The 21,968-nt window shown below is 58.9% G+C and overlaps 1 protein-coding gene across 3 annotated transcripts in view; it reads left to right on the top strand.

The window, feature by feature from the left end:
• The first annotated feature begins 315 nt into the window (after positions 1-315).
• The window catches only part of LOC135892170 (sodium/potassium-transporting ATPase subunit alpha-2), a 30,982-nt gene continuing 9,329 nt past the window's right edge, over positions 316-21,968 (top strand). The window contains exons 1-11 of one of the 3 annotated variants that reach the window (XM_065419881.1): positions 316-327; positions 9,233-9,337; positions 10,850-10,909; positions 11,780-11,983; positions 13,050-13,163; positions 14,585-14,719; positions 15,683-15,800; positions 16,621-16,889; positions 17,047-17,245; positions 18,871-18,980; positions 21,117-21,251. In XM_065419881.1, coding sequence (XP_065275953.1) covers positions 316-327; positions 9,233-9,337; positions 10,850-10,909; positions 11,780-11,983; positions 13,050-13,163; positions 14,585-14,719; positions 15,683-15,800; positions 16,621-16,889; positions 17,047-17,245; positions 18,871-18,980; positions 21,117-21,251 — 1,461 coding nt within the window. Of the gene's footprint in view, positions 328-6,345; positions 6,358-9,232; positions 9,338-10,849; positions 10,910-11,779; positions 11,984-13,049; positions 13,164-14,584; positions 14,720-15,682; positions 15,801-16,620; positions 16,890-17,046; positions 17,246-18,870; positions 18,981-21,116; positions 21,252-21,968 lie in introns of those variants that run through there. The other 2 variants (XM_065419880.1, XM_065419882.1) reach the window with 2 other exon arrangements.

Genomic DNA, 21,968 nt, shown 5'->3' on the forward strand with positions numbered 1-21,968 from the left:
CGCAGGGGGTGGGGGGCGGGCTGTGTATATCATGACATTGCACAGCACATTGCTGGCCCTGGATTCTCCCCAGCTAGCGGAGCAGAGACACAAGGCTTGGGGGGGGGGGGTGGGGGGGAGAGAAAGGGGTGGGAGGAGGGTGGAGTTTTTCTTGACCCAAGATCCTGTTTCAACAAGTGACCCTGTCCAGAGAAGGAGAGGGGCGAAGGAGGGAGCTATTTAAAGAAAGCTGGGAAGTCTCCTCTCTCGACTGGTTTTTCCTTTCCTCCTCCTGCGTTCCTTCCATCCAGCCCCCTGCGCCCCGGGCTGACGAAAATGGGGAAAGGGGTGAGTAGGACGTTTTGAGTGCGTTTTAAGGGGATCGTGCTGGGAATGGCTTGAATGGGACTGAAGACGACAGTGGTGTTGTGGTAGAAAAAGAAGCGGGTAAACAAACCTAAACTAAACGCCACATTCCCCGAAGGAGAAGTGGGTAAACTCCGGCTATCCGAGTCTGCCCTCAGCTACATGATTGGGGAACGAGGGACTGGAGAGCTTCAAAGTTTGAGACAGGAGTGAAGCAGCAACAAACGAGGGGGAACATGGGCATGTATCTTTCTGGGGCTAGTTTGTGCAGCTTGGAGGGCAGGCAGGGCCAGTGCTTAATATGTGCCGGGGCTGAGTGCCAGCACCTCTGGGCTTGGCAGTTCATAACCCCGGCACCTCTGGGCCTGGCAGTTCAGAACCCGGCACCTCTGGGCTTGGCAGTTTATAGCCCCAGCACCTCTGGGCCTGGCAGTTCAGAACCCGGCACCTGTGGGCTTGGCAGTTCAGAGCCTGGCACCTCTGGGCCTGGCAGTTCAGAGCCCTGGCACCTCTGGGCTTCGCAGTTCAGAGCCCCGGCACCTCTGGGCTTGGCAGTTTATAGCCCCAGCACCTCTGGGCCTGGCAGTTCAGAACCCGGCACCTGTGGGCTTGGCAGTTCAGAGCCTGGCACCTCTGGGCCTGGCAGTTCAGAGCCCTGGCACCTCTGGGCTTCGCAGTTCAGAGCCCCGGCACCTCTGGGCTTGGCAGTTTATAGCCCCAGCACCTCTGGGCCTGGCAGTTCAGAACCCGGCACCTGTGGGCTTGGCAGTTCAGAGCCTGGCACCTCTGGGCCTGGCAGTTCAGAGCCCTGGCACCTCTGGGCTTCGCAGTTCAGAGCCCCGGCACCTCTGGGCTTGGCAGTTTATAGCCCCAGCACCTCTGGGCCTGGCAGTTCAGAACCCGGCACCTGTGGGCCTGGCAGTTCAGAGCCCCGGCACCTCTGGGCTTCGCAGTTCAGAGCCCCGGCACCTCTGGGCCTGGCACTTCAGAGCCCCGGCACCTCTGGGCCTGGCAGTTCAGAGCCTGGCACCTCTGGGCTTGGCAGTTCAGAACCCGGCACCTCTGGGCCTGGCACTTCAGAGCCCCGGCACCTCTGGGCCTGGCAGTTCAGAGCCCCGGCACCTCTGGGCTTGGCAGTTCAGAAACCCGGCACCTCTGGGCTTGGCAGTTCAGAGCCCCGGCACCTCTGGGCTTGCTGTATCAGTTATGAAAGTAAAAAAAAATGGCTTGAGCCCTGGCACCTCTTTCATTACAACTTAAGCACTGGGCAGGACCCCCACTGCGCCGGGCCTGGTCTCTCATTCCATAATTGCCATTTCCAATCCACCCCCTCCCCTTCACTGCAGGGAAACATTTTTGCAACCAGGCGAACAATGCGACGGAGGGGACCGCTTACCAAACAGTGTGCCCGCTGGGTAAACAGCCCCCTCGCCAGGGCTGGGTCAGACTCCAGGTGGGGGTGATGGAGTTGGCCGGGGCATTGGCCCCGGGGGATTATTTGGAGCCGTAGGCTGCCTCTGCATGCCACCGCCGGGATCAGAGAGCTGGCTTAGCCAGGAAGTTTGTTTGAATCAAGTGGGGTTCCCCCCTGGTGTTTTCAGCTCTTCGGGAACTTTTTGCAGCTGGCATTAAAAAATACTGGTGCAAGCTGGCTCCACTCCACTGCCCCTTAAACCTCCTTGGCCTCCCAAACGCTGTCGAGACACGAGGGACATTTCGGAAAGAGCAATCCAGCCCAGCCGTCAACCCCCCCTTGCATTATCGGGGGTGGGCTTTGCAGCATTGTGGGGTAGTTTGGGGAGAGGGGGGCATGTGCCCCAAATCCCTTGAAACGCAGAACAGAATTCCTCCGACCTGCAACGTGGAACGCCTCGCTCTGCTTTGCTAATTAGTTCCCCAGAAGCTGAAATGCAGAGTGGGTTGATTTATGTATGTATGTAGAATGGCCAGATCTGTAGGAAATGCCAGAGCCTGGGAACCTTTGTGGAGCTAGGGATGGAGCATGAATTCATTAACTAGATTTATACACTGCTCCTAACACACGACTCACGGGAAACTGAAAGAGAACATGGGGAACGGGCTATACAGCAAACAGTGTTTAGAAGAAGGATGATGAAGTGACAGTTTAGGAAGGCAGTGAGTAGACTAGGGAACTGCCAGTCAGGACTCCCCGTTTCTAGTTCCAGTACTTGGAGATGAATGGGGTCTAGTGATGAGAGCAGGGATCTGGTTGTCAGGACTCCTGGGTTCTGTCTCCAGCTCTAGGAGAGAGTGGAGTCTAGTGGGTATAGCGGCACTGTCAGGACCCCTGGCTTCTGTTCCCAATCCTGTCACTGACTTGTGGTGTGACCTTGAGCAAGCCACTTCAGTGTCACCAACTGGCTAATGCGTATGTCTCCCTCTGATGGGTGGATCCAGGATTGATCAGTTGTGTATCCTAGACCCTATAGTGCTTGTAGAGATTCTCCTCAGGCTGTGGCAGGGGGGCTGTGCCTTGGAAGGTGTGGGTTCCATCCCTGCTGTACTTCTGAAGCCCCATAGCTGGGATGTTCCCAGATGATCACAGGTTTGTTAGAATTTTCATTCACCTTTGAAGTTCCCAAGTGGGAGGCACCATGGAGGGGCAAAGAGCTGTTCGCAGAAGGATTCTTTTAATAGTATTTTTACAGCCAAGCAATAATCTTATACAGAAGGGAGAATGAAAACCACATTGCCTGAAAAATAACTCTTCTCTTTAAACAGCTTCAGTGGGGAAAACAATTTCCTGTGCCCACAGGATAGCAGGGAGACATGCATAGGAAACATACAGGGCTAAGAGTGGTCACAACCCTACAATAAGTGCTGCCTAGGGGATAGAACCTGATCTGCGTGTGGGCGCACAGAACTGCCCGCATGGAGCTCCGCACAGGATCAGGGCCTGCAATAGCATTTATCGTTCTTTTATTATCCGGATCCTTTTGAAGAGGTTTGCCATGTGACGAGCTCTTGCTCTAATGATTAGGGATGGCTGAAAATTTTCTGTGGAAATTTATTTTCAGCGGGAAATCAGGTTTTCGACTCAATAAAACTTTTTGTGTAAAGGGTCGGCTTTCCCTTCATTTTCTGGGCCGTTCTTTGTTGGAAAAATGGAACACCTGAAAACCGAAATATTTTGGCCAAGAACGCACTAATTCCCCTTTTCTGAGCTCATTTTTCGTTATTTGAATTTCTGGTGCAAAAAAGTAATTTTTCCATGGAAAATTTAGATGAGAAGGAATTTTGGGCCTGTTTTCATCAAAATTTTCCATGGCAAAAACCACCCATTTTTTGAAAAGCTACATGAATACCCAATAACAACATTTTGCATTGATACAGTATCTTGCAAGAAGCGATTTCACAGCTGTTGTTCTGGTGACGCTTTTGGGGTCAGAGGGAAGATAAATGAAGCAGGGTGCAGTTTTTCACTGTTATTTCTCTATGAGAACTGCCACAATTGTCACATTTCTGTGTTCCGTGGCACCCCTGAAAACTTCACATCCGCAGCAGGACCAGACCTCTGATCCAAAACAACCCCTGAGCGAAAGGAGAATCCCCATTACCTAGGAGCAGTATGAGGCCTATGACACACAGCTAATTAGTTGGGATCCCAGCCAGTAGAAGGCAGTTGTGCACAGATGCACTAGCCAGTTCATTGCACTGTTGAAAATGACAGCGGGCCAGATGCCACAGGGACCAAAGAAGTGTGACCCCCCCCCCCATTCAGAGACTCCACACCAGGGTCATGCTGAGCCAGGTGCCCGCTGGGACAGGATTTGGGGAATTTAGACAGTGTTTGCTGGGCAGATGTGGCCCCTAAAGCTCAGAGTCTGGTACCTCACTCACAACTCTCTGTGCAGCCACCCAGGCATGGCACTTGCCTGCCAAGAGATGCCAGCTAGAAAGAGATGCCCCCGGGAGGATGGGGTAGATGAGCCACAGGGTCACATCTTGACCCCCCTCCCTGGGAATCATTGGCCTAGGAGAGACTATGGAAAGGCAGAGTGGACAGGGATGGAGCAGCAGGGCTCCGGTGGGGATTCGGATCGAAACTCCACTCCTTCTCGAGCCCCCTCCCTTTGAGAGTCTTGGCATTCTGGGCAGACGTTAATTAAACCCAACAGCACCCCGTGTGGTCGGTGGTATTACCCCAGCCTCCAGCTGGGGAAACCAAGCCACAGAGTCGTGCAGGGACTTGCGTAAGTTCTCACTACAAGTCTGTCACAGAAGTGGGAACAGAACCCAGGAGTCCTGGTACAGTCCTGCTCTGTACCATGGGCATGGTGCAGGTGTATGTAACCTCCCCAAGCTGGGGCTTTACCGCTCCTCATCTGGCCCCCAGCAACTCCCTGTATAGGTCTCTGCCCCACCCAGTCACCTGGAAGAGGCAAGGCACAGCTGGGGCAGTGTGTGGGGGTCTAGGACCTGTAATATGCTTCCAGGCCATTGGCCCCATGTAAATCCCAGCCTGGAGCTCTGGGTCCCCCTCTAGTGTTAGGGATCAGAACTGCAGCCCCATGAGCATGGCTCCTGTAATGGCCCTGATCCTGTAGCTAGCGCACCCAGAGAGAGACTGGGGGGTGTGGGGGACACAAAGAGCTCAGGATAGGGCCCAGAGCATCAAACTCACCTGTGCCACTGACTACAGGCAGGGGCTCGTTCTGCCAGGTCTCCTCCTGCTGCTCGATGGTCCCTCTATCGGGCATCGTTTGGCACTTGGAGGTTGTGAGGGTGGGGGGCAGAGAGCTGGGGAGGGGGGGGGGCGGATATTCCCAGAGATATACCAGATATACCATGTCATGGTAATCCAGCCTCTATGACTGAAAGATAGGGGGTCCCACCGGTACTGGCCCAGCTTTGGGGGGGCTTTGCTGCCCCCTGTCCAGAGCCCCAAAGCAGGGCAAGGTCTGTGCTGGCTGCTTAGGGGGTGGTGCTGGCGATGGCAGGGGTAGCTGGCTGTAAGTGCCGGCTTTAAGCAATGTTTGCCTAACCGTTGTCATTAAAGATCCAAGTACTTATGGCAAGAGGCAGCGTGTTAACCCTGGGGCCTTGCCCACACACAGCTGGGCATGGGGTTCTGTTCCGCTTGGCTGCTGCATCCCACCCCAGAAGGGGCTGCGTTTCGGCAGCTGGAGCAGCAGATCCTGGAAGGTGCTTTGGGATCTTTGCTGGGAGCAAGGGGTTGTCAAACAGAACAGAGAGCTCCTTAGCTAGCTCCTCGCCGCACGGCAAAGGATCCCGAAGAGCCATGGAAACCACAGGCAGGACGCTGGACTCATGAATCCTGGGAAGTGCCAGGACTATTCAGCCCTTTATATGGAGCAGAAAGGAGGCTCTATTCTCCCTTCCCCATTCATGGCCTGAGAGACACTTTCTTCCTCGCTCTCTTTCTTCCTACAGGGGGCTTTTGGCTCAGACTCTCCTCCAGTCTCTGGAGACAGACATGACTTCCCTTGCAGACCAGGGCCCTCTGGCATCCTTGCTGCCCTGATCATAAACCCCAGGGAATCGTTCCCTAATTGGATCTGCCTCTCCAAGTCAAATAGGATCCAGTCAAACACGGCCCCGTCTGAGCTGCGAAACTGACCGAGTCGCCCTGGGGACCAGCTGTGTCCCAAGACCGTGCGATCCTGCCTGGACCGGCGGCACCAAACAGTCCTTTAACTGGGCTACCGGGGTCCCCCGGCATGGGCAGAGCCAAAAAAGGCTGGAGATATGTTTGTAAAATGCAAAGGGGACCAAGGTCGGGGTGATCGACTCTCATGCTGCAGGGCGGGGAGCTGCAGGGGTCAGGAAGGATCCCCCATTGCCTACGTGGCTGGGTGCAGGGGAGGAGGGTGTTGGGGAGGAAAGTCATATCTCGGCAGCTGCAGAGGTCAGGGTACTGCACGTATGAACCAATGGCCTGTTCAGATGTGGAAGAAGGTGGGTTACTGGATAGAGGGACCAGGGGGTCTGATCCAGAACAGGGGGCTGCTGGGTTAGATGGGCCAGGGGGTGTGATCTGGAGTGGCAAATCCCAGACTCCTTTAAGAGGGTGCACTCCAGCCTCCTACCCCGTCTTCTTAAGGAGCTTGCTGACCCAGACCCAGGTTCACGGTGGGAGATGCCTGTGCGTACCCTAGCTTGGGGGGGGGGGAGGGGCTGGGCTGGGACTGCCTTTGAAATGGTTGGCTTTCATTGCACTGCAGTAGATCCCCCTGGGCCTGCACCTGTCCCCCTCGCTCTCACTGTTACAGGCTGTTCCCCGGAGTGGAACCGGAGGAGAGGGAGCCCGGCATGCTGGAACTGGAGCCAGCGCCCCCAGCCCCGGGGGAAGGGGTTCCGCTTCGATCGATACAGGGGAACGGGAGAGGCCCAGAGCCGGGGGCAGAAACCAGCGGGGCCTGTGAAGAAGGCACCCCCAAATCATAGCTGGGGCCGTGCAGAATGCCCACCGCAGTCGTGGCCAGGGGCAGGGAGACATGCTCTGGAAATGCACCATAACAATACATGGGGAGTTGCAGTTGGCAGGGTGGCCTTGTCCCGGGGACTCTCCCCAAATTGTGGCTGCTTTCAGGGTTCCTAACAGTTTCAATGCCTTCCTCCCTTCCCCCCATCGCTACTCCCCCCGCCGTAACGTGACCCTTTGCTCACAGCGGTTGTTCTTGGCACTGGGGGGACTTTTCCATGACAGCAGAGAGCTGAGGTCCTCTTTATTTTCTGCCTTTGAATAAACGCTGCTTTCCCGGCTGCCTGGCCCCGCTCCCACAAGCTGCGCACTCGAGTCCCCGTCTTCGACCCCCACATCACCCGTGGGGGCCCATGCCCTGCTGGGCTCCCGGATGCCCCACCGGCGCGGGGAGGGCCAGTGGAATCATCCCAGGACGTGCCAGTCTCCTCTCAAGCAACCCCTGCCCCTCCTCCTGGGGGCCCACAGTAACAAATCCCAGAGCCCCCTCCGGAGCAGCCACCAGCCCAAAGCAGCAGGAACCAGGGAAATTCAGTGTCTCTGCTTTGGCAGAGTGTCCCTGGGGTGGGTGAAGTCACTGGCATAGCATGCAGGGCACAGTGCTGTCTATGCCAGGGCAGCACTGGCAGGACAGCTAGAGGTTCCAGCCCTCCCCCGCCCCCCCCCCCCGTGTTGTTTGCTTAGCGCAGAGGGAACTTGGAAGATTTGGGACTTGAGTTCGGTTCCCAAACACCAGCTGTCTCCCCGAGCTCTCCAGGCTGCTGGGCTCACAAACCGGGGCAGGAAGCTCCCAAGAGCAGGAATCCTGATGTGATTCCCACCACTGCCTGTGACCGCTCCGCGTGGGAATGCTGGGATAGGAATAGCCTCTCTCCTGGCATTCTGGCCCTGGGGCTCCTGCATGGAGCAGAAGCAGTCCGCCACCTGCAGACCGTGGGGACAGGGGCACTGGGAATGCCATCATCCACAGGGCCATGAGCTTTTGCCCATCCCTCGGAGGATCTCAAAGCACTTCGCACTCATGCGCGAGCTGAGCCTGACACCCCTGGGAGGGGAGTCAGGATCATCCCCACTTTGCAGAGGGGGAAACTGAGGCACAGAGCATGAAAGTGACTCGCAAGTCAGTGGCAGAGCTCAGAAGAGCATTTCCAGAGCATGTCTCCCTGCCCCCGGCCACGACCAGAACCCCATGGTGCTAGGCGCTGTGCATCATTTATTAGGTGTATTACAGTCGTGTGTCGGAGTCCCAGCCACAGACCAGGACCCCATGGTGCTAGGCGGTGTACATTATTTATTAGGTGTATTACGGTAGTGTGTCGAAGTCCCAGCCACAGACCAGGACCCCATGGTGCTAGGCACTGTACATTATTTATTAGGTGTATTACGGTAGTGTGTCGGAGTCCCAGCCACAGACCAGGACCCCATGGTGCTAGGCACTGTACATTATTTATTAGGTGTATTACAGTAGTGTGCCGGAGTTCCAGGCACAGACCAGGACCCCATGGTGCTAGGCACTGTACATTATTTATTAGGTGTATTACAGTAGTGTGCCGGAGTTCCAGGCACAGACCAGGACCCCATGGTGCTAGGCGCTGTACGTTATTTATTAGGTGTATTACGGTAGCACCTCAGCACCCCACCCATGCACCCGGGACCCCATGGCACTAGGCACTGTACGAACATAGAACAAAGAGACAGTCCCTGCCCCAAACAGCTTCCAATCTAAGTGTAAGATGAGAGGCAATTGGTGCAGAGAGACCCACAGACGGGGCAGCCTGAGGAAACATCCATTCTCCTGTTCCTGGCTGTGGTCCCGCTTTTCTGATCTCTTGCATCCAGGCAGGGCAGGGGGGTAGGGGGAACACGACTCCCCCTCTTCCACTTATGCGTCTCGTCTCCCCCAGGCCTGACCTGCCACAGCAAGTGTTGGGGGAGAGAAACCAGGAATCTCTCGGCTCTGCTGCAGGAGAAGCCGTTCCCTGGAGACCTGCCTAGGTTTTGTCTGAGGCCCAGAGCATCCAGGGGCAGGACACTTGGGCTCTCCTGAGCTGCCAGGTGGCTAGAGCTGGGTTCTCTTCTGCATTGATTGCTCTGAAGTCCTGGCTGAGGACCTGGCACGGGGGGGGGGGGGAGGCGGGATGGGACGGACTCTTTCTGCACCGAGTTCATTCCCACTTGCCACCCAGCATCTTCTGCCAGGGGGACACTCTGACCCGGTTCTGGATCTGCCAGGGGGTGGCCACGGGCCAGCCAGTCCTGGGCTCCCTGCCTGTCGTGACCTTTGTGCTGCATGGCTGCCGTGGGTTGGGGTGCTCCTCCTCCCTGCGTCTCTCTCCTCCCTGTGGGTCTGTGTGGCTTCTGGAGTCCCCTGCCCACTGAGGTAACACTACCCCTCTTTCTTCCCCCTCCCCCCCCCGGCAGGTTGGGCGGGAGTATTCACCAGCGGCAACCACCTCCGAGAATGGCGGTGGCAAGAAGAAGCAGAAGGAGAAAGAGTTGGACGAGCTGAAGAAGGAGGTGAACCTGGTAAGGATCCGCTCCACCCCATGGGCACTGCTGGGGGGGCCGGACTGCCAATGCCTGGTGCGGGAGGGACCTTGACCTGTCCCCCCCCCGCAAGGCAGGTCACCCCCCCCCCCCATGCTTATGGGACTGTGAGGTTGCTTCCTCCCATCCTTGCTAGATCTCGCTGGTCACCCCTGTGATCAGCACCTAGCGTCAGACACCAAGGCGATAGGAGACAGAAACTGCAGGTGGAAGGATGGATGGATGGATTGTGCAGGTGGCTGGCTGCTGGATAGATTGATGGTGCAGGTGGGTGGATGGATGGGTGGGTGGATAGTGCAAGTGGCTGGCTGCTGGATAGATGGATGGTACAGTTGGATGGGTGGATAGATTCTACACAATAAATAAGAAGCAAGAGGAAGACCAAGGACAGGGTAGGCCTGATACTCAATGAGGGGGGGGGGGGAAACAATAACTGGAAATGTAGAAATGGCAGAAGTGTTTAATGACTTTTTTGTTTTAGTTTTCACCAAAAAGGCTAGTAGTGATTGGACATCTAACTTAGTGAATGCCAGTGAAAATGAGGTAGCATCAGAGGCTAAAATAGGGAAAGAACAAGTTAAAAATTACTTAGACAAGTTAGATGTCTTCAAGTCACCAGGGCCTGATGAAATACATCCTAGAATACTCAAGGAGCTGACTGAGGAGATATCTGAGCCATTAGCAATTATCTGTGAAAAGTCATGGAAGACGGGAGAGATTCTAGAGGACTGGAAAAGGGCAAACATAGTGCCAATCTATAAAGAGGGGAATAAGGACAACTCGGGGAATCACAGACCAGTCAGTTTAACTTCAGTACCCAGAAAGATAATGGAGCAAATAATTAAGCAATCAATTTGCAAACACCTAGAAGATAATAAGGTGATAAGTAACAGTCAGCATGGATTTGTCAAAAACAAATTGTATCAAACCAACCTAACAGCTTTCTTTGACAGGGTAACATGCCTTGTGGTTATGGGGGTGTGATGAAGTGGGGGATTTTCTTGGTTAAGCAGTAGATGTGGTATATCTTGACTTTAAAAGCAGCAAAGAGTCCTGTGGCACCTTATAGACTAACAGACGTATTGGAGCATGAGCTTTCGTGGGTGAATACCCACTTCGTCGGATGAAGTGGGTATTCACCCACGAAAGCTCATGCTCCAATACGTCTGTTAGTCTATAAGGTGCCACAGGACTCTTTGCTGCTTTTACAGATCCAGACTAACACGGCTACCCCTCTGATATCTTGACTTTAGTAAGGCTTTTGATACTGTCTTGCATGACCTCCTCATAAACAAACTAGGGAAAATACAAGCTAGATGGAGCTACTATAAGGTTGGTGCATAACTGGTTGAAAAACCACCCCAGGAAGTCATGGGCAGCAGCCCTGATGGGCCAGCGCTCTGCCGGATGGCCCCTTTGGATCTGGTTCTGTTCCCAGGACATTCCGCTCTCTTGCTAGTCTGTGACGTTCCCCCACCTCTCCCCTGGCAGGACGATCACAGGCTGTCCCTGGATGAATTGGGCAGGAAATACCAGGTGGATCTGTCCAGGGTAAGTCAGGACATGTCAGTGTCTGTGGGTTGGTGCCCCTCCCCCACATTGCCCTCACCCCACCACTTATCTCCCCCCCACCCTCCCTCCCCATCACCCGCCACTCCCCCTTGCCCCCTCCCTACCATTCCCCCTCCCCTCTCATCCTCCCCTCCCCTCCCATCCCCCCACCCCTATCGCCCCTCGCTCCCTGCTTTCCACTTCCCAGGCTGGGCTGCCATCCTGCTCCACACCACTGCCCGATGACAATCGCTGCAGCATCAGCCATCGCAGGTACCCTCCTGCTTCCCCCCCGCACCACCATCTGACCTCAACCCCCTGCCAGATCTTGGGAGAATTTGCCTTCACCCCTCCCTGATTCCCAGGCTCCTGGGTGCAGGTTCTGTGCAGCGTCCAGGCCACTCCATTCACCTGGTGCTCAAAATACAGAGAAGGGTCCCCCCCAGAAGCCCCAGTGGGGGAGGGATTCCCCACCCAGAAGCCCCAACAGCCCCCTGGGGAAGATGAAGCCCATTCCCCTGCAGTGTGGGTGGTTTGGCAGGGTGAGGGAGGGGCTTCCCTCGGGGACCCCCCCAAGCCTGGTTGCACCGGGCAGTGGGGGATTCAGGAGAACTGGACCCCCAGGGCTCTGTGATGTGTGTGTGTGTGTGTGTGGGGAGCCGTGGGCAGCGGCTCCGTTCCCTTCGCCAGCCGCTGAGTGCACTGAGATACGGGGGCTCCTCCGGCCTTTAGGTGCTTCGAACCCTGGTAGCACGTAACTGGCTCTTTCTCTCTGTCCCTTCCTCCTGCCCTCCCGTTTTGTCGTTCTCTGGGTTCTGTGTCGCTCCTTCGCTCCCCTGCCATCCCTCCGACCCCCCTCTGCCTGGGCAGGGTCTGACCAACACCCGCGCAGCCGAGATCCTGGCACAGGATGGCCCCAACGCCCTCACGCCCCCCCCGACCACCCCCGAGTGGGTCAAGTTCTGCCGCCAGCTCTTCGGGGGCTTCTCCATCCTGCTGTGGATTGGCGCCATCCTCTGCTTCCTGGCCTACAGCATCCAGGCCGTGATGGAGGACGAGCCGGCCAACGACAACGTGAGCCACATGACCCGGAGCAGATCAGACACGGGGCGGGGGGAACCAAGTCATTCTGACCTGCGTCCCAGGGCTGGGTTCAGCTGGATTCTCCACTCCACACCTGGAGTTTCTGGGTGTTGAACAAACCTCTAAATGGAACCTCACTGAAACTCTCCTGCTTCTGTCCTTCCCCTAAAGCCGCGAGGGAGAGAAATTGGGGGGGCGGGGGAGAAATTCAGGGGGGACCCTCTGGCCTGAACTTGAGGGGGGCTTGGTCTTACCCAAGGGGTGTGACCTGGTTTTGCATGGTAGGGCCATAGAGTCTCATCCCAGCCTCCCAGAGATTTGTGAGAATCCGGCCTTGGTGCAGGCTCCAGTGGTCTCATCCGTTCGGTCAGCTCTGGGCTTTGATTCACCAAACTCAACCCAGGCCAAGTGAGCAGCATCTCCTGGCCGACGCAGGCAGGGCTGGGGCTGAACTGGTCCCACCTGGACACTCCCAGCATTGGGGGATGGGTGAGGAACGGTTCACTGTCTCCCTGCACTGAAGGCAGGTTCCAAAATAACTCAGCCCTGCTTCCTAAATAAGAGCTGTAGAAACACGAGCGGGGCAGCTGTCCCATCCCGAGACTGGTCTTGCCTGGGAGACCTGCAAGTGCTGCAGGGAGCGAGGAGGGGGCTCAGGAGGGGGTGCTCTCCCTTCACTGTCAGTGCTGCCCCACCACTCCAGTGCGGTGCTAGGGGGCGCTATGCCCAGTAGGGGGCGCTCTCCCTGTGGAGCCAGGACTGAGCACAGTGGCCAGGGGTGAGACACCAGCCCAAGTCCCAACTACTTGTGATCGATAAGGAACCAACTTTTCATCCCAGTCGGGGTATTAGTCCCTGGGCCCCGGCCCAACTCCATCTCCAGTAATTACCTACTACTTCTCACAGGGTCAGATATTTGTCACTTCCTGTCCTAAACTGCTGGGCAGCATCACTATGCTTCTGTTAAGCAGCTGCCATGTCCCACCCCAGGGGTGGCTGCATTGCGGCAGTGGGTGAAGGAATCGCCTATGTCTGAACAGTCTCCTCCTCTCCCCAGCTGTACCTGGGCGTGGTGTTAGCTGCTGTGGTCATAGTCACCGGCTGCTTCTCCTACTACCAGGAGGCCAAGAGCTCCAAGATTATGGATTCCTTCAAAAACATGGTACCACAGGTAGGAGCTCCCCTCTCCCATCCTTTGCACCCTGCTGGCACCACGTGGCATGGGAAGGGAGCACCAACGAAGGGAGGAGACTGACCATCTGAATAAAGGCAGCTCAGGCTGGATTGCAACAAACCCACAGCTACCTAGGAGTGCCCACTTCATGGGGGATAGAACCTGGGTCTTCCAGCACCTAAGGCCCTGCCTCCTGAGCTAGAGGAGGATCCTTACTGACTCCTAGCAATATAGGGCCTATGTCACACAGACAAGCAGTTCTGATTCCATCCAGTAGAGGGAAGAATTTTCCCCTCTAAGCCTCCCTTTTGATCCTAAATCTCCTTGACAGGAGAGACAGACCCAAGCAGCACAAGTGGAATCCGGGTTGGGGACACCTGTAAAGGCTTGGGGCAGGGTCTGGGATTTTGGTCCATTTGGAAAACGTGGGTCCAAGTCCAGTTTCAGGGTGTTAAGATCTCGGCTGGTCCCTTGCGGCGGGTAACCCAGCCAGTGTGGTTCCAGAGCTCCCTCTAGTGGCGGCCGGGCCACAAATAGGAGTTGATGAGCCCGCGACAGCATGAAATGGCCTTTTAGCTCAGTAGCAGCTGTCTTTAGACCCAGAGTTCCCAGATTCCAGGGGCATGGGCATGGCGTTGCAAGAGCTGCTGTTGCAGAAATATCCCAGGCCCATCGCTGAGCAATGGGAGAAGAGAACACAGAGCTGGAGGCTCTCCAGGGATCCCTGAGCCCGTCTGGGGGATCCCCCTCCTCCCTGAGCTGGCAGCGCAGCCACAGGGCCATTTCTGAGTTTGGACGCAACCGTGCTTAGCTTTTGGTTTTGTCCCAACCTCTGAGGCCTCCGTGCTTCCTCCTTCCAGCCAGTCTCTGAAATGCTGCATTGATGGGCTGGGATCCCGCTCTCCCGCTGGTAGAGTCACCCCACTGAAGTGGAGAGAGATCAGAATCAGGCCTGTGCCATGCCTTGCCTGGCCGGCGGCAGGAGAGCCCACGGGGCAGGCATTCCCAGCCCGGAGAGATTGCTGAGCGCTAGGAGTGGTGGGGACAGAGAAGCAGCTGCACTTCCCTCTGCTGGCTGGACGAGGGGGCACAGCTGTGACCCCCACGCACTGTGAGAGACCAGGACTCCACTGGGAGTTTCACCCGAGCCCAGCAGCAGGCCAAGCCCTGGGAAAGGGTGGGGGTGGGCTCAGGACACGCTGGCGCAAGGTAAACCACATGCACTTGCAGCTTTGCTCACAGCTTCCACTGGCAGGGCCGTTCTGCAGGGCTCCCCACCCGGGGCTGGGACCCATCGGGTCAGATGGGGGTCAGCGGTGCGGTGCGCAGCAGGCTGGGGCGTTACAGGGGGCTCCAGGGGTGCGGGAGCTGGGCGCAGTGCTCTTGCCTTTACCTCTCCTTCTGGTTGCGTTGGGCAGCAAGCCCTGGTGATCCGGGAGGGCGAGAAGATCCAGATCAACGCCGAGAACGTGGTGGTGGGAGACCTGGTGGAGGTGAAGGGGGGAGACCGGGTCCCTGCTGATCTGCGCATCATCTCCTCCCACGGCTGCAAGGTGAGGATGGCGGGGCTATGTCCCGGGCTGGCGTGGGGGCTCCATAGGCTAGAGGAGAGGGAGGCATGGCCGCTATAGGGCAGCCAGTGCGGACTGACTGGACAGATGGACCCTGCTTTGTCGATCTTACACAAAAAGGCTTATGAGACCTTGCTGCTCTTGTGCCCTATGAGATCTACCCACAGGGCCATATAGGGGGATATTGGTGCCTTCCTTCTTGGAAGGGCCGCTGCGGCCCACCCCTTGGACTCTGTAGGGATCCCCATACTGGGTGGCATGTAGGCGGGCCCTGGCTCCTGTCCGATCCCCACGGGCAGCAGGCTGTGTCAGGACAGACTGGGGGGAGGTCGCAGGGTCTCGGCCCAGCCGAATCTCCAGGTCCCATGTGAACCCCGGGCTCCCCTGCAGGGATGGGGTGAAAGTGGAAGCCGGGCTGTCCCGGTATGCCTGGCTGCAGCATCCCTGTATCCCCCACTGCCAGCCCAACCCCTGGAGCCCTCGGAAACCCCCCAGCCCTCTCTGATAGGGGCCCTAACCCCTCCCCTGCCCCGCAATGATAAGCACCCCAGATCCAACCGTCCCCCCACCAGCTGCTGAACCCCCTCCCCCCCTTCCATCCCTAAACTCGCGTGTCCACGTGCTCCCCCCCCACGCCCCTCCCCCAAGTGAGCGGCGTGGGATAAGGGAGCCTGCCAGCAGCCCATGCTCTGTGCAGAGGGCCCCATGTGAACTAGTGCTGAGGATGGGGGGCACTCCAGGGGTGGGACATGGGAGCCCCAAGAGCAGGGGGTTTGTCCATCTGTCTATTAGGGCAGAATCGGGGCTTATGGGCTGATGCCAGTGACAGGGGCAGGGGACTGATAGTGACTGAGGCAGATTGCCCCCGTGCTGTCTGTCTGTTCCTCCCGTCTCTGTCTCTCTTGGGCCCTGAGGCCCCTGACCGGCCTCCCGTTGCCTCGGCAGGTAGATAACTCCTCCCTGACGGGCGAGTCGGAGCCACAGACCCGCTCCCCCGAGTTCACCCACGAGAACCCCCTGGAGACCCGCAACATCTGCTTCTTCTCCACCAACTGTGTGGAAGGTGAAGGGGGGAGGGGGCCGCCGGGCCGCTCAATTTAGGGCCCGTCCCTGGATCTGCAGGGCTGTCCCACGTGCCCCCCGGCACTTAGCCTGGGGTGGTTATGGAGCCCTGAAATCCATATGTGTGTGTGTGTGTGTGTGTGGGGGGGGTGATGAGGATTCGGGGGCGGGGCGGAACTGAGCAAAGGGGAGTTGAAATGGCCAGACTGGGGGGAAATGAGAAGGGTTATTACCCCCAGGGCAGCCTAACCCCAGAATTGCAGAGACAGTGCCAGTGAGGGTGCCCAGGCAGGCGACCGGGCCGTGATGCCAGGAAGGTCTGGCCCTGGCACACAGACTGCTGTGCTGAGAGACGGGCCAGAGGGAATGCTGTGCTGAACGGAGAGCCCTGGAGGCTGGGGGGGGGCCCATTGCTCAGAGAAGGGCCTAACCCCAGAGACAAGCCAGGCCTCAACCCCCGCCAGGCCCATCACCTACCCAATGGGTGGCGTGCGCTTGCCTGCTAACAGTGAGGGGCCTCGTCCAGTCCTGATGCTGCCAACAAGGGGCCAGCCTGGTGGGATGGGCTGAGACCCCCCCACAAGCTCATTGCACAGAATAGCTACCAGGCAGGGGAGGGACAAAGGCTCCTGGTCCAGGGCTGAGAGGATACCCAGGGCCCAGACAAGCAGTGCACGGGGGAGTTGCTACATTGTTGTGGTCCCTCAATCCATCCTTTACCGGAGCTGCTCCTGAGCCCCCTCCCAGCCCCGGACCCAGTTCCAGTCTTCCCCACAGAAGTACTTGAAATACCTGTCTCCCCTCCCCCACCACCGCACTAGGCACTGCCCGGGGCATCGTCATCTCGACCGGGGACCGCACAGTGATGGGCCGCATCGCCTCGCTGGCTTCGGGGCTGGAGGTGGGCCGCACCCCCATCGCCATGGAGATCGAGCACTTCATCCAGCTCATCACCGGGGTGGCCGTCTTCCTGGGCCTCTCCTTCTTCATCCTCTCCCTCATCCTCGGCTACACCTGGCTGGAGGCCGTCATCTTCCTCATCGGCATCATCGTCGCCAACGTCCCGGAGGGGCTCCTGGCAACCGTCACGGTAACAGGTTCCGCTCCTGCACTGCCCAAGGGCGGGGCTGCGTGTCTGGCCAGGCCCCCTGGCTCAGCCAGCGCAGGGCGGTCTGACCACACTGGCAGTGCCAGGTGCAAATCCTGCACCCCATGCCTGCTCTGACCCCCCCCCCTCCGGCCCGCAGGTGTGTCTGACCCTCACCGCCAAGCGCATGGCGCGCAAGAACTGCCTGGTGAAGAACTTGGAGGCAGTGGAGACGCTGGGCTCCACCTCCACCATCTGCTCCGACAAGACGGGCACCCTGACCCAGAACCGCATGACGGTCGCCCACATGTGGTTCGACAACCAGATCCACGAGGCTGACACCACCGAGGACCAGTCCGGTGAGAGGTCGTCGCTGCTACCTGCCGCCTGCTCCCCCCACCCGCGCTGCCTGTGCCCCCTGCCATCTGTGCCATCACCACTCCACCACCCCCTTGCCCTTCACCAATGCCATCACCACCCTGGTGTCCCTGCCCACACTCCCAGACCCCCGCCACTCACGCTCCCCCCCAACACCACTGTGTCCTTCTGCCTGCCACTACCACCACCGCCTGCAACCCTGGGACTGCCACCACCGCCCGCACCCCTGCCACTATCACCACCACCTAAGTCTAAGTTTACGCCAGCACTGTCGTTGGTAAAACTTTTGTCAGTCAGGGTGTGAAAAAAGCACACCACTGACCGACGTAAGTTTCACTGACGAAAGCACCGGTGTGGACAGCCATAGCTACTGCTGCTGTTTGCGGGTGGTTAAATTATGCCAGCAGGAGTGCTCTCTCCCGTCGGCACAGAGCGGCTACATGGGAGACCTGACAGTGGTGCAGCTGTAAGGTGTGTAGTGTAGACATAGCCTTAGCCTGCCCTGTGAGCAAACTGTCTTTCTCCACACACTGGGTAACAATGCGGCATATAGGGGAGACTGAGGCACAAACAGGAGTCATACAAATACAACAAAATATTCCCACTTCGTCACACTCCCCCACTGCGTGTGCCCTCACCCCCTATCCCTACCTATGCCCCATGCCAACTCCACCTGTGCTCTCACATACCACCCGCCATTGTGTGCCATCACCCCCCATCTCTGCCCCCCACTACCACTACTGCTTGCACCCTCCACCACTGTCCCCCTCACCCGTGCCCTCGCCCCCTGTCATCAACACCCACGTGCCATGGCTGCCTGTACCCTACACCCATGCCCCCTGTGCCTCCCGCCACCTCATCTGTGCCCCCTGACACCACCTCCACTCTGGCTACCCGCACCATCTAGCCATCCCTAACTCATCATCTTGTTCATCTCCCCGCCCCAGCCGTCCTTGCCTCCCCCCACCTGCGTCTGTCTAACCCCTGGTGCTGCTTCAGGGCATGGCTGAGGTGGGGGTACAGGGGGGAACCTGTGGCACTGCAAGGTCAGCTGTGCTGAGCCCCAAAGTGTGCCCTGGGCAGAGGGTAGCATGGCAGTGCCTGCAGGGTGGATGTGGCAAGCCCTCGCACGCAGCACCCGTGTTCCATGTTCCTCTCCCGAATTCCTGGCTCTTCTTTCCCTTGTTTGCCTCTGTCTCGCTTCGATCCCATGGGACCTGACTTTGGGAGGCTCTGATTTAGAGACCTGGGCACCTCCCAAGAGCAGGCTCTGCTGGATTAGAGATTGTAGGAAAGATCCTGGCTATTCCATCCAGGCCTCTCCTGGCAGGGGGGGTGCTGTAGGGAGCGGGGCAGGAGCCCTGGCTGTGCAGGGAGATCCTGGCTACTCCAGTCCCAGCCTCGGCCAGCAGGGGGCGCTGTAGGGGGCAGGGCAGGAGCGCTGGCTGTGGGGGAGCTCCTGGCTATGCTAGTCCCAGCCTCGGCCAGCAGGGGGCGCTGTACATGACAATGCTGCAGCCAGGCAGTGGGGCTCGGCTCGCTGCTCCAGTCCTATGGTCGGGGGTCTGGGTGGGGTCATGTGGCTGACTGGTGTGTCTCCTGCCAGGTGCAACCTTCGATAAGCGCTCACCCACCTGGGCGGCCCTGGCCCGCATCGCCGGCCTGTGCAATCGAGCCGTCTTCAAGCCAGGCCAAGAGAACGTCTCCATCTCCAAGGCAAGCCGGGTTCCTGGACCCCACCCCTCGGTCCCGGGCTCCCTGCACGGCTGCCCCAAGCGAGATGGGCCCCAGCGCTGAGCGCACCAGACTCCCCAGGAGATATGGGCTCTGCAGGTCTCCCCCTGTCTCCCCCATCCTTCACGCTGCTCTGATCCCCGCCTGGGGCACCACGTGAGATCGAGGAGGGGGCCGTGAGGAGCTGCACTGAGATGGGATCTTGGCTTCCCACAGCCAGATGGGCTCAGACTGCCCAGGGGGCCTGGACGGCCCCCATCGTCTGCCACGCTGCCAGAGCTCTGTCCGGCCCGGACCCCCCGCCGGGGAGCTGGCCTCAGAGCATGCGGACCTGTGCAGCTCCCCCTTGGCCGCAGGGCCAGCCTGGGGAGAGAGCAGCCCATGGGAGCGTGCTTTCCTAGGGCCGGATCCCAGAGCAAGGGGCTGTTCAGTCTGACCCATAGCACGTGGCTGGGTTGTTCCCTGCCTCAGCAGGATTGTCAGCCTCAGAGCAATGCCCAGGGAGCCCCATAGCCCATCCGCCAGCCCCGCCAGACCAGAGCAATTCCCAGCGAGCCCCATAGCCCGTCCACCAGCCGTGCCAGATCAGAGCAATTCCCAGCGAGCCCCACAGCCCGTCCACCAGCCCCGCCAGACCAGAGCAATGCCCAGCGAGCCCCACAGCCCGTCCGCCAGCCCCGCCAGACCAGAGCAATGCCCAGCAAGCCCCACGGCCCGTCCGCCAGCCACGCCAGACCAGAGCAATGCCCAGCGAGCCCCACAGCCCGTCCGCCAGCCGCACCAGATCAGAGCAATGCCCAGCGAGCCCCACAGCCCGTCCGCCAGCCCCGCCAGAGCAGAGCAATGCCCTGCGAGCCCCACAGCCCGTCCACCAGCCCCGCCAGACCAGAGCAATACCCAGCGAGCCCTATAGCCCGTCTGCCAGCCGTGCTAGATCAGAGCAATGCCCAGCGAGCCCCAAGGCCCGTCCGCCAGCCCCGCCAGATCAGAGCAATGCCCAGCGAGCCGATAACCCCTTCTCTGCCTCAGTAGGACAGAGCTGTGGCCTTTTGTCCCCGCATGTCCCTGACTCTGCCGCCCAGCATCAGAGCCATGAAGCCAGCTAGTCCTTTATCCCCCTGCTGTGTTGGATCAGACCCATGTAGACCAGTGTCCCTGGCTCCTGGATCAGAGCACTGGGCCCACAGCTTACCTGCAGTGTCCAGCACCCCATATTTTAGATCAGATGTCCCCAAACTTTGTTATAGTGGGGTACATGCTACACCTCCCCTCCCATCGACCATGGCAACACAGCCGCACCCCCTTCCTATTGGCCATCACCCAGTCACACCTCCCCTCCCATTGGCCAGGGGCCCACTACCCCGGCCACGCCTTCCCTGCCTCACATTGACCGTGGCCCCACCTTGCCTCCTGACCCATTGGCCATAGCCTCACCCTGTCTCTGCAGCCACTGGCCACAGCCATGCCTCCCCTCCCATTGGCCAGTGTCCCTTCCCCACACCATCCATTGGCCACAGCCATGGCTCCCCTCCCATTGGCCAGTGCCCCTTCCCCACACCATCCATTGGCCACAGCCATGCCTCCCCTCCCATTGGCCAGTGCCCCTTCCCCACACATCCATTGGCCACAGCCATGCCTCCCCTCCCATTGGCCATGGCCCCACCCAACCTCACACATTGGCCATAGCCTTGCCCCACTTCCACATCCATTGGCCACAGCCATGCCTCCCCTCCCATTGGCCAGTGCCCCTTCCCCACACCATCCATTGGCCACAGCCATGCCTCCTGCGTCATTGGCCATGGCCCTACCCAACCTCCTCACACATTGGCCATAGCCTTGCCCCACTTCCACATCCATTGGCCTCTGCCATGCCTCCTATTCTATTGGGCATGGCCTCACCCTGCCTCCCCTCCTATTGGCCATGACCCCAGCCACACCTTCCCTCCTATTGGCCAGGGCTCCACTACCCCACCCCATCCATTGGCCATAGTCATGACTGCCCTCCCATTGGCCGTGACCCCAGACGCACTTCTCATCCCTTCACCCCACCGGTCTGCCCAGCAGTGCTCCCTCTGGGCTGCCCTTGCCCCGCACTGACGGCCCCTCTCCCCTCGGCAGCGGGACACAGCGGGCGACGCCTCTGAGTCGGCCCTGCTCAAGTGCATCCAGCTCTCCTGCGGCTCGGTCAAGAAGATGCGGGACAAGAACCCCAAAGTGACAGAGATTCCCTTCAACTCCACCAACAAGTACCAGGTGGGCTGGGGCTGGGGCTGGGCCCGGGGCTCAGAGGGGCACAAGCTGGGTTGATATGGGCACAGATCAGGAACAGACGTGGGGCTGGGGGGGGTCAGTGTGCGACGGGGAGGGAATCGGGCTGTGGCTTGGAGATGGCATTGGGGATAAGTGTGGGAATGCAATGGGTCTACGGGAAAGTTGTGCCCCTTGGGGGCAGCCATGCAGTGGGGTGCTGGCCGCTCGGCTCCCAGCAGCCCCACAGCATCCTCAGCCCCCAGCTGCTCAGTGGGGCACTGGCCGCTCAGCTTCCGGCCCCACAGCATCCTCAGTCTTTAGCTGCACAGTGGGACGCTGGCCACTCGACTTCCGGCCCCACAGCATCCTCAGCCCCCAGCTGCTCAATGGGGTGCTGGCCACTGAGCTCCCAGCCCCACAGCGTCTTCAGCCCCCAACTGTGCAGTGGGGTGCTGGCCACTCGGCTCCCAGCCCCACAGCATCCTCATCCTCCAGCTGAGCCGGCTGTTGCCAATATTGGCTGTTGCCAATATTCATTCAGCAGATTCAATCCCCATGGATAATAGTTGGGCATAGACAGGACGCTGCGCTCTGGCCAGCGACCAGCTCCCAGCCGCAGCCTGCTGAGCCCCCAGACACAGGGCCGGGAGGAGCTGGGGGGAGCCAGGGAGCCCCAGGCCTGCTCAGGCTGCGTGTGCAGGGAGAGCGGCCCAGGGCAGA

The sequence above is a fragment of the Emys orbicularis genome, chromosome 20 (assembly GCF_028017835.1).
Source record: "Emys orbicularis isolate rEmyOrb1 chromosome 20, rEmyOrb1.hap1, whole genome shotgun sequence".
Taxonomy (NCBI): Eukaryota; Metazoa; Chordata; order Testudines; family Emydidae; genus Emys; species Emys orbicularis.